Here is a 10,716-nt window from a genome sequence, read left to right on the forward strand (position 1 = left end):
ATGATCTGAATGCTTATGTCCCATGAAACTCATGTAGAAATCCTAACCCCCAAAGATGATGGTATTAGGAAGTGGGGCCTTTGGGAGGTGCTTAGCCTTCATCCTCGTGAATGGGATTAGTGCCTTATAAAAGAGGCTCCAGAGAGACCCCTAGCCCCTTCCACCATATGAGGGCATACAAAAAGGCACTGCCAGCTAGGAACCAGGAAGAGGGCTCTCACCAGCAGGCGACCATGCTGGCGCTTAGATCTTGGACTTCCCAGCCTCTGTAATTGTTGGAAATAGATTTCGGTTGGTTATAAATCACCCAGCCTATGGTAATTTGTTACAGCAGCTGGAATGGACTAAAACACTGTGACATTTACATAAATTATTTATTTAATCATCTTTCAATTTTGCATTAAGACTTTTTTTTTTAATTCGGGCTATTTATTACATTTTTACGCTGAAAGGAAAATAAAGGTCACATTAAAGTATCCTGATTGCCAAGGCTAAGTTTTTCCTTTTTCCCCCCTAGGGAACTATGTTAGTAAGTATACAGAAAACTATGTCAATTATTCTGAAATATTTATTTTTATGCGCTAGCATTCAAAATATGGTTCTGAAAAGGTTATACAGTCCAGAAGGTTCAGTGCTCATATTCTAACAAGCATCCAAGTAGCTATTTGATTAAAGGAATTGAGGGTATCTGGTAAACAATTTGGAATAGAGTTATCTGACTGAATGAACCAGAAGCCAGCTTGTATTCAGTCTGCATTTCTACATGGTATCCATGGAAATAAGGTCAGGCCCGCACAAAGACACACAAAGGCCACCTTCAAACGAATCAGGGAGAATGACAACTGCCAATGTTCAAGGCATCCATGGGCGCAATAGCTTTGCTCATGCTTTTCAAAACACAATGAAATAACCTCTCACACGGACAATACAGTGTCCGCCACTTTTTACTTCCACTGCTCTATTAATCTTATTTTTATACAGAAAGCTTTTCCGTGATCAGGAGTTACGTATGGCTTCTGTCATAAAAACTGTCTCTAGTCACTTTAAACTAAGAAAGAATTGTAGCCACCCTTTCAGAACATAGAATAATAATACAGAAATCTTCACTGACAAAACTGCACAATTTCTATGAATTGTGGGCAATAGAACAGACAACTCTCTCAAAGGAAAAACATATATTTGAAAATTGACTGTCCCAATACTCTATGGACCTGAAAATATTAGCTAAATATGCAGTTCGAATTTATACTTAGTATATGTCATTTATATGTACTATGAGAGTCAGCAGGTACAGACTGGATAAAACACTTGAATATAAGCACTTTGAACTAATTATAACTTTAACAAAATTAAGAATAGACATTTTTTTTCTAATTTACATGATTAATTAAAAATGTTTTAAGATGCTTTGAAAACACCACTGAGCTACACAGAATAAAAGGCTTTAATGTTTACAAACAACCTTTCAAAACCAACAGTAATTCCCTGCTGCATGGGACTGTGTCTTCTCAAAATACTACTTTGAGGCTCTTCATCATACTGGATAGAAATAAAGAATTAAAAGCTTAACTGGAGAAACATAAATCTACAGCTGTAAAAGAACCTTTTTTTTAGGAAATCTAACTAAAGCACTGATATTAACTCTACTACCAGAACTGGAATATTGTAATATATAATACACACCCTAAGAAGGGCACTAAACTTATTAATTACAAGTACTTTAGTGTGGTAAATATGTTCTAAAACAAACAAGTACACAACAGCTCTCTTATCAATCAAGCAGCCACATCAGCAGGTGGGAGGTGCCTATTTCCATAGCTCCTTCCCTCTTTGCATGCCTTGGTCAGCTAGCTTCCCCTTTCTCTCATCAGTTAACATGCCCTCCACTTCATAACCCAGAACCTACTTTGCCTTCCTTCATATGATCATCGGTGGCTTCTCATCTGTTGCCAGAGCTGTTGTTGTGGGTTGTCCACTTTCCCTCCTCTCCCTTTTCTCTGATAGTACCGTTCAGATAGACATCTGTGCTCCTCCTCTGCCCCCAGTTTCTCTTCTGTTAGGGACCCTGCCACATACAGATGCCTCAATGGAATTTGCAAAGATTATAAGTGTATTCTGCAGTTCCAAAAGTAACAGAAGTGAAAAAAAAATCTCTCATTATAGTAATTTCTATGCAAGTCTTTCTCATGTTCATTAAAAGCAGTTGCTTCCATCTCATCCCTCTAGTCACTCTCTCCTCTTTCTTACTGCCAAACTTGATGACACCATGTACATTTCCTCACCTGCCGTTTACTCCTCAGCCCAGTCCATCTGGTTTCTACCTTTTTTATTCCACGGAGACTGCGCTGGACAAGGCTGTCCGGCTTGCTTGACTTCTAGGAAGAAGTCGAACCTAGTGACCAACTCTTCCTTTTCAAAACATTTCTGTGCTGCCCCACTTCCCACGCTCTTCTTTCTGCTACTGTAGCTGCTCCTTCTCTCTCCCTTGGCATCCCTTCGAGGTAGTCCTTTGGGCACTGGCTTTGCCGAGTCTCGCTTTGCCTGACTCATCAATGCCATAGCTTCTGTACTCTCTAGATGCCTGTGACTCTTAAATCTCTATCCGCATCTTGCTCTCTCTCCTGTTGCTACAACCACTATAACTATCTACTAAGTAGATGTATACACCTGAAAGTCTCAAATTCAACCTGTCAGCATGAATGGATCATTGTTTTTGTCTAACTTGCCTTCCTTCAGCACCTCGTGCCAACAAATAGCACTCCATTGAGTTGTCCCCATCAGACACCTAGGCTTCAGTCATATGTTCTCCCTCTCATGCTGCTACCATAATAAATCAATCACCAAATCCTGTCCATTCTTCCTTAACATCTTTCAAATCTGTCCCCTGCTATCTTTCCCTACTGCCACTGTTGGAGTGCTTGCCACCATCATCTCTCAATTGGCACACTAAACTGAAAAAACCAGAACCAATGCTTTTCTAAGTGGTCTTGGTGCTTTCAGTCTGGTCTCTCCATTAAACCCACTAACCTCCCTGCCCCCAGAGTGATCTTCCTAAGGAGCCAATCTGATTATGTCACTCTCTTGCTTAAGGCCCTTCAAAACCTTCCCATTGTCCTCAGGATAAAATCCAGGCCCCTTACCATGGTTTACAAGGCCCTTCATGGTTGGGTGCTGACTAACCTCTCAGCCTTAACTCACTGTGAATAACGTGTTTTGGGCATAATGACCTTCTTCCTTCCCATTCAAGCATCTAAAACATATGACCCAGGAACTAGGAGACTAGGTCCTATTCCTGGGCATGTTACTCTCTATCTCATACCACCATGTTATCACTCACAGCCGTTTAAAAAGCAGAGAACTGGACTCTGAGCTCTTGGATGCCTTTCACAGCAGATCTGAATTGTAATGCTTCTTTTCTGCCCCCATGAAGATTTCTCTGGGGGCCTGATACTTAAAAATCACTGTGTCACAGTGATTTTTCTCCATCCTCTGAACTCAACATTTAGTTCTGTGCCACGCATTTAACAATAAATTATATGCTACCATATGACATCTATTATGTTGCAGAAAGGTTACATCTCTGTTATAAGCATAGACAATACACCAAAACAAAAACACATAATTAAATTTTAAATTACATGCAAGTTTTTTTTAAGACATCAAGAGGTATGATGGCTCTAAATTTCAATAATTCAGAAACTCAAAGACAATATAAAGGATCTGCTCTCTTTCTGTCTTTCTACTAAGCCAGTGTATTGGCTTTATCCTTATGCTAGCTAACATCATGGTTGCAAGATGCCTACACCTGCCCCAAGCTTCACATCTAGATATGACCATGTTTCTTAACCAGTGTCTCTCTTAGGAATGAACAATTCCTTCCCCACTGTCCCTGAGCAGATCTCCCTACATATCTCTTTGGCCAAAGTTGCATTACATGCCCACGTCTAATGCGACACTGGTGAGGGGTATGGGACCACCAGGACTGCCTCAGTCCTATCACACTTCGATGTCCCCTGGATCTCCTAGTTGTACAGAGAAGTGGGGTAACCCAGTAAGTGGACTTCCGTCAGAAAGGAGGATGGCACGGTCTGGAGCTGGTTAGGCCCCCTGCAGGGGCTGAGACAGTGTCCATCCATCATACTTGAACTTGTTTTTCAAATAAGAATATGACTTCTCTGGACCATGTTTCAAGTTTCCCATGGTTTCACATTGGGCCTAGCCCATGGCCTTACATAAAGCAGTTACTGCATACAAATATGATCAAATCTAGTTTTATGGAATGCACTGTAGCCAGATCAACAAAGTACCTATGGATCATCTAGGATTCACTTTCTTACAGAGCATCTATTGATGTCTCAGGATTTGTGGTATGAAGATTCTTCTCTTTAGAGAGCCATTCCTTTGTGTGTGTATGTCCAGGTATTTCATTAGTTAGAAATGAAAAACAAAACAAAACAAAAAAAACACCCCCACAAAACCCTCCACATCATTAACGTGATGATTAGAGTGACAGCCACCCATGGTTCTTTCTCTTTTATGCAGTACTGAATCTTTCACTAAGATCTCAAGTTAAGCAGGGCTGATAGTACAGACTAAAGCTTGGACTTCAGTGGTAACATTTACGTGTCAGGATGAGACTTTTGGTCCCAAATATTTTCCCCATGCTTCCTGAAATTCTTTATTTTTGACACACTGAATGAATGTGTGTCTTTATTTTGCTGAATATCTAAAATTCCATCATTAGAAGCTCATCTCTTCACATTAACAGACTTTTCCCTTTTAATATGCCCAAGGCTGTTAGCACATTAAGAGCAGTCATCACCCACGTTAGAGGGAATTCATTCAAAATGACTCATTCACTGACTCTTGGTGTTGAAATCTACCTGTCTTGGTGGTCATCTCACAACAAGGTGGTGCAGGCAACACTGGAATTTTAATTTGTTAGGAAAGAGGAGGTACAGTGCTAATATTTAAGCAGTTACTTCCAAACCTGTCTGTACATCAGACACATATGAGTAATTGTTTTTAAATACTAAAACCTGAGCTCTAATCCACGAATTTAAATCGGCTTGTGAACCAGTTATTTAAGACAGCAAAGCTTAGTGGAGGTTGCGCAATGGTAGCTGGAGAGCCATGGGGTTACTTTATCAGAGGGTGGCCTAAGGCTGTTGAGGGGCTGAGGATGAGGGCCGAGAGGGAGATTAGGTGGGTCCCAGCCATGAGAGGTTGCCTCAAACTTTCTTTTTTATTGTAAAAGAAAAACTTCCCTACTCTACAATTTTGCTTGGGGTTGTCTCTTGTAACACAGAACACAGAGCAATGGGATGAGAGAAAAGGGGGGAAAGCATCAGGCAGAGAAGTCAAAGGGAATAGTCTGGAAAATACGCTAACACTAAATGTGTGGTATAGTCAGGTGCAGTCAGAACACAGAGGGGTGTGCACAGATGTACATACATGACTTTGAGGGTGTGTGTATAGTGTGCATGCATAAGTGTATTGTGTGTGCTTGTAAGAGTGTACAGGAGGAGTGTGGCAGAGAAAAGGCTGAATAGGTAGGCTGCAGCCAGATGGCAAAGGACTTTTTCTGACATGCCAAGAAATTTATCCTCGTGAGATGGGGAGGCACCAAATGTTTGAAGCAAGGGAGTGATTGGATACAGATAAGTGTTTAGAAAAATAACATTGGTGACAATGAGGAGACTGGACTGGAGGGATAAGAGACAAAAACAGGAAAACTAATTTGAAAACTATAATAGCTCAGATACTAAAAAAAACAACAAAAAAACCCAAAACAAACAAACAAACAAAAACGCTTAAACTGGGTGGTAGCACAAGTTGCATGAGTTGGGAGGAGAATGGACAGAAGTTGGAGACTGGCCGTGAGGTTGAAAACAAGGAAAAGCTTCCTGGTGTCGTGTTTTCATGAGAATGCTGCCATTAAGCAACAATAGACAAGGTAAGAGAAAATTCTGGAGGACGAGTATTGACTTCAGTTGAGGACATGTTGAGTTTGATGTGATTATACAACATTCAGGTGAAATATTGGTAGTGGACGGAAACACTAACCCGGAAGTCAGGGAGAAGTCTGGTTGGAGATAGGACTTGAGCTGGAACTAGCTCAGTCAGAGTTGGTAGAATGAGGAGGAAGATGACCCAGGATGACACTCTGCAAACACCAACAAGGACTAGGCCAAACACAGGAGCCTGTGAAGGAGACTAAGAAAGAGCAGCCAGGAAGATAAGAGAAAAAACAGAGAGAACAGAAGCCAGAAGTGGAGGGTATTTCAGGAGGAAAGAGCTGCCAAATTACATGTTAAACGGAGGAATTGCTAACTATGAGAGAAATTAAAATATTTACAGCCTAAGGGGAAATGAGGGAGAAGATTTGAATTTATTCATTAAAGAGGGGGTGACTCTGGGGCAGGGTACCAGAGATAGTGAGAGAAGAAACCTAGAAACCAGGGGGAAGGACTACCCTTGGGTTGGCAACACAATAGAAAAATGTAAGTGAGGTTGTGCATTTAAAAATTACATTTCCCTGGCCTCTGCAGACCTGTTATTTAGTTTCTGGATTATCTAGGCCTCTTATGGTCTTTCTTTTCCATCCTCAACCGCTAATTACCATTTCAATGATTGCAAGCACTTAAACAAAGGAATGACCATTGAGAGGTAATGGAACTAAACTATGAGCACAACTTTTTTCTTAAAAACCCAAGAGAAGGTTTATGGAAAGTGAATTTGAATCTAAGTGTTAAAATGAGATTTGAGGTTTTTAAGTTTCTGCAGTGTTTGGCTTGTATGCTAGAGAGGATGCGAGATATATAAACACACACATCTCTCTAACATTTTAATTTGAGATATTTATATTACACAATTGTACATGCATACAACTTATAAATAACCATATATGTGTGTATAGTAATATGAATCCTCAAAAGCTTTATACACATAGGGTAATGCCACACAAAATTTCAGCTATCACTGACCTGACAGAAATATTGTAAATAACATAAATATCAATTATTTATGTTAATCTTGGATATTCATGGTACCAAAAAAATGATGCTGCTTCCCGAAGAACCTTGACTGACATCACAAATGGCAAAGCTTTCTTATGATCATCCTAAATGAAGAGGAAACCTGTTCCTTGAGTATGCAAATACATGGAGCAGGAGGAAGAAGTAACAATACAAAATATTTTTACATGTGTCATTTTAAATCACCTCTGCTTGCTCTCACTGAGTTGTCCTTATGAACTAACTCCAGGTTGAAATCTCTGTACTTGACTTCATGCCTTAAAGCAATACATTCCACTAAAGTATTTCTCACTGCTGTTTGAAAAACAAGCCTGAACACTTCGAAGAAAAGAAAATGATGTTATGTTTCCATAGCTTCTGTTAATAATGGGCAATTAAAAAGAGATGAAAAGCTTGGAATTAAATGTCTATTAGCTCTTGGGAAGGTTGTGGTATTCCAGGGCGATTTTCAATGTGAATCCAACTTTGTATGAAACCCCTAGGTTATGGTTGATGGCCCCTCAAATCACTCTTGGGGGCCCAGCAGAGAGTATCTGTGAAGCAACAGTGTTAGACAGAAAATCTAATGATGCCTACTGCTGCTAGGGGTGGGAATGGTGGGGCTATTTCTCTGTTCTCTGTGACCTGGAAAACATGCTACATGGTCATCTGGATTAGGTTTCTTCCACAATAAAGAATAGTGACTGGCTAAGTGCCTCAAAGGAGGACAGTTTAGGACACATTTATCTTCTTTGTAAAAACATTTGAAAATCAGAGACCATGTTTTTGTTTTGATGGCTGTTTAAACTACAAAATACAAATGCCACTCCCACTCACCAAGGAAACTAAGGTTCTTAAAGTAGCTACACGTGAGGCCCAGGGTAAGGTCTGGAGAAAGTCTTCTTGATGCCCAGTGGTGGCACAGCAGCTGGGCTCCCCAGCTTCATTCCCCCACTCAGCACAAAAGAAGTCAGGTGACGGGTGGGCCCCCCTCTCACCGTCCTGCAGCTGGAGCTGCTGCTCGGTTCTCTTGTTGTGGCGGCCAAGATCAAGAAAGTGGAAAGAACTTTTCCTGGCCTGAGTTTACATTCGTTGAACAGACGACGTTACAACAATAAGAGGAAGGCAGAAAGAAAGGAAGAGTTCCCCTCTGCCAAGTATTTAAGAGGCGCTAGGTTTTTCTATGTCCCCTATGGCAAGAAACATCAGTGCTGCATCCTGAAGAAAAGAGGGCGTTATTCACACCCTTGGACTGAACAAACAGCACCTGGGCCTCCTGCGCTTCTGCATAGCCATAGCCACCAGGCTCTGAGGAGGTGCAGGCTGCTGCCCAGAACCGGATTCCCGGGACCCACTGAACTGGTGCGGGTCTGGCACGGCACCTGCATAAGCCAGGCTGCAGGATTCCTGAACCCCGGGACACCCACTCGTCTCCACTCTCCACACATGTGTGCGGGTGCGTGTGTGCCTAAAACCAAAGCTCGCATTGAGGTGACTTTAAAGAGTGCTTAACAGATAGAGTGAGACATGCCTTAATGGGGACACCAAGGTGGGGGAGAGTGGGGTTGGGGAGTCTCTCTCCATCTGGCTCCGGATGGCTGAGAGCCAGGGTCCACGTGAACCAGAGCGGAGACGCCGGCTGCCTGCGTCCTGGTCCACCATAACCCCTCCCGCCTTCCCTCGGGACCCGCGCAGGTCTCCCCTGCAGCCAATGCGGAGCAAACTCCTCGCTTACCTTGACTGAGCACTAATACCAGTCGCAGCGGCGCGCCCCCTGTCCGTCTGGGCCGCATCTTGACACTGCCCTGGAGACTGGAGCTGCTCTGGGATTGCAGAGGAACCCTAGAACCCAGAGACTAAAGAAACCGTTCCGAGGGCTTCTCTCCTTCCCCGGGTGAGAGCAGGGACAAGTTGGCTGGCAGCTCCTGAGGCGCCAAGGCCCGCCCCCGCCCGCCCCTCGGCCTCGGCAACCGCCGGATCTGCCCCGGCCCCGCCCCGCCGAGCCTCAGCCCTGCAGCCCGTGGGCTACACCTGAGCTCCTTCACACCCACGGAAGCCGCACCTTAATCTTTCAAACCGAGCCCTGGAGGCCTGGAAGCCGTGGGAATGGGGACGGCGCGCCTGGCGATTGTCCCTGGACGGGACTTGCCCCGCACTTCCGACGGGCACTACCCAGCCCCTGACAGCCTGACGCCCGCCTGCGTGGAGAACCCTGGCCCTCCTGCAGCCCTTTGTGGCTCCCGGGTCCTGGCAGGGATGGGAGGGCCAGGGGAGCCGCGAGCCCTAAGCTACAGCTCTTAGGGGCTCCGCGGTGCGTGGCTTTCTCTGCCTTTTCCAAGTGGGTGGAGAAACGGACAAAAATAGGAGCAGAATGACCAGGTTAGAAACTAACTCATCAGGAAAGATCTGCTCACAAGTTATGATTATCCGAGGTGATATTTAAGCCAGACCTGCTGCAAGAGTGGTGTGTGTGTGTGTGTGTGTGTGTGTGTGTGTGTGTGTGTGATATAAATCCTCATTCATTCGTCTCCTCCAAGAGAATAAGGAGCTGATTTGTCTACTAAGTTTAAGCGATTTACAACAAGACGCCAACAGAGAAGAAAGCCCATTTATGAACTTGTGACTCTTCCTCTTTTTCTGTATTACACGGTGACCATTTCCCCCCATCATTTCAGTCTTATGTCTGGAAAGAGAACATTCTATAATCATATCTGAGATTTTTACGTACCAATCTAGGAAACAGGATATTCAGTTTTCTTTAAATCTGATTTTTCTACCCACAAATTCCCATTATATTGCTGAAACCAGAATTTGTTCAGTGACTACTTTTGTGAAGTAATCAAATGTTTCGATAAATTAAATCTAAGGAGTTATTAGTCTAATCATCATTATCACCATTCCAAATCTTTGTGGAGCTGGTACTGCAGTATAAGCAGAATAGAATGATTAGAATACTGTCACCAGAAAGCAAAGTGGTTCAAGGTGGGAAGGACTTAAATGGCAAAAATCAAAGCTCCCTTTACCATAGTTAGGGCTGGAGTCTTAAAGTTTTAAAGTATTAAATTGGGGGGTGGCAGGATGGCTCAGGGGGCCATTGCCCGTTCGATTCCCATGTGGGCCAGTGAGCTGCACCCTCCACAACTAGATTGAAGGACAGCGACTTGGAGCTGATGGGCCCTGGAGAAACACTGTTCCCCAATAAAACATTTTTAAAAAGTATTAAATTGGTATACATCAAATGCTACTGCTTATAATTATGACTATAAACTCAATACTTTTAAATTCAAAATGTATAGCCCCCGGTTCTTATCTGTTTTCTCTTCTGTCACTGACTAACTACTTACTAATCCTAACAACACTTGAAGGCCTTTTTTCCTGACCTGCCTATGGTACTCACCTGCTTACTAAGACTCCAGATATCACCTGTGATCTCTTAGGTGGCCGCTCACTAACCCTGACACCCAACCTTGACTCTCTTCATAGACTTCTTGTGGGAAACCAGCCAGGTTTCAGAGAGATGAATATCTGTCTGTTTCCTTTTGACTCACTGAAATGTGAGTAAGTGTTTGGAACAGACCCTTGTTTGGGAGACAGGGTAGTTCCCTTCACGTAAGGCAGGAATTTGTGCTTTGTCTTTGGGTGCTGAAAAGGAAAATGGACTCTTCTTGCTTTTGTGCTCAGAACTGGACAAATTAACATT

The 10,716-nt window shown here is 43.1% G+C and overlaps 1 protein-coding gene across 1 annotated transcript in view; it reads right to left on the bottom strand.

Annotated features, from left to right (window-relative positions):
- The window catches only part of ITGA2 (integrin subunit alpha 2), a 91,391-nt gene extending 82,433 nt beyond the window's left edge, over positions 1-8,958 (bottom strand). Inside the window, exon 1 of the mRNA XM_019736238.2 lies at positions 8,752-8,958. Within this exon, the coding sequence (XP_019591797.2) occupies positions 8,752-8,809 (58 nt within the window). The 5' untranslated portion in view covers positions 8,810-8,958. The remainder of the gene's footprint in view (positions 1-8,751) is intronic.
- Between the last annotated feature and the right edge of the window lie 1,758 nt (positions 8,959-10,716).

The sequence above is a fragment of the Rhinolophus sinicus genome, linkage group LG03 (genome assembly GCF_036562045.2).
Source record: "Rhinolophus sinicus isolate RSC01 linkage group LG03, ASM3656204v1, whole genome shotgun sequence".
Classification (NCBI taxonomy): domain Eukaryota; kingdom Metazoa; phylum Chordata; class Mammalia; order Chiroptera; family Rhinolophidae; genus Rhinolophus; species Rhinolophus sinicus.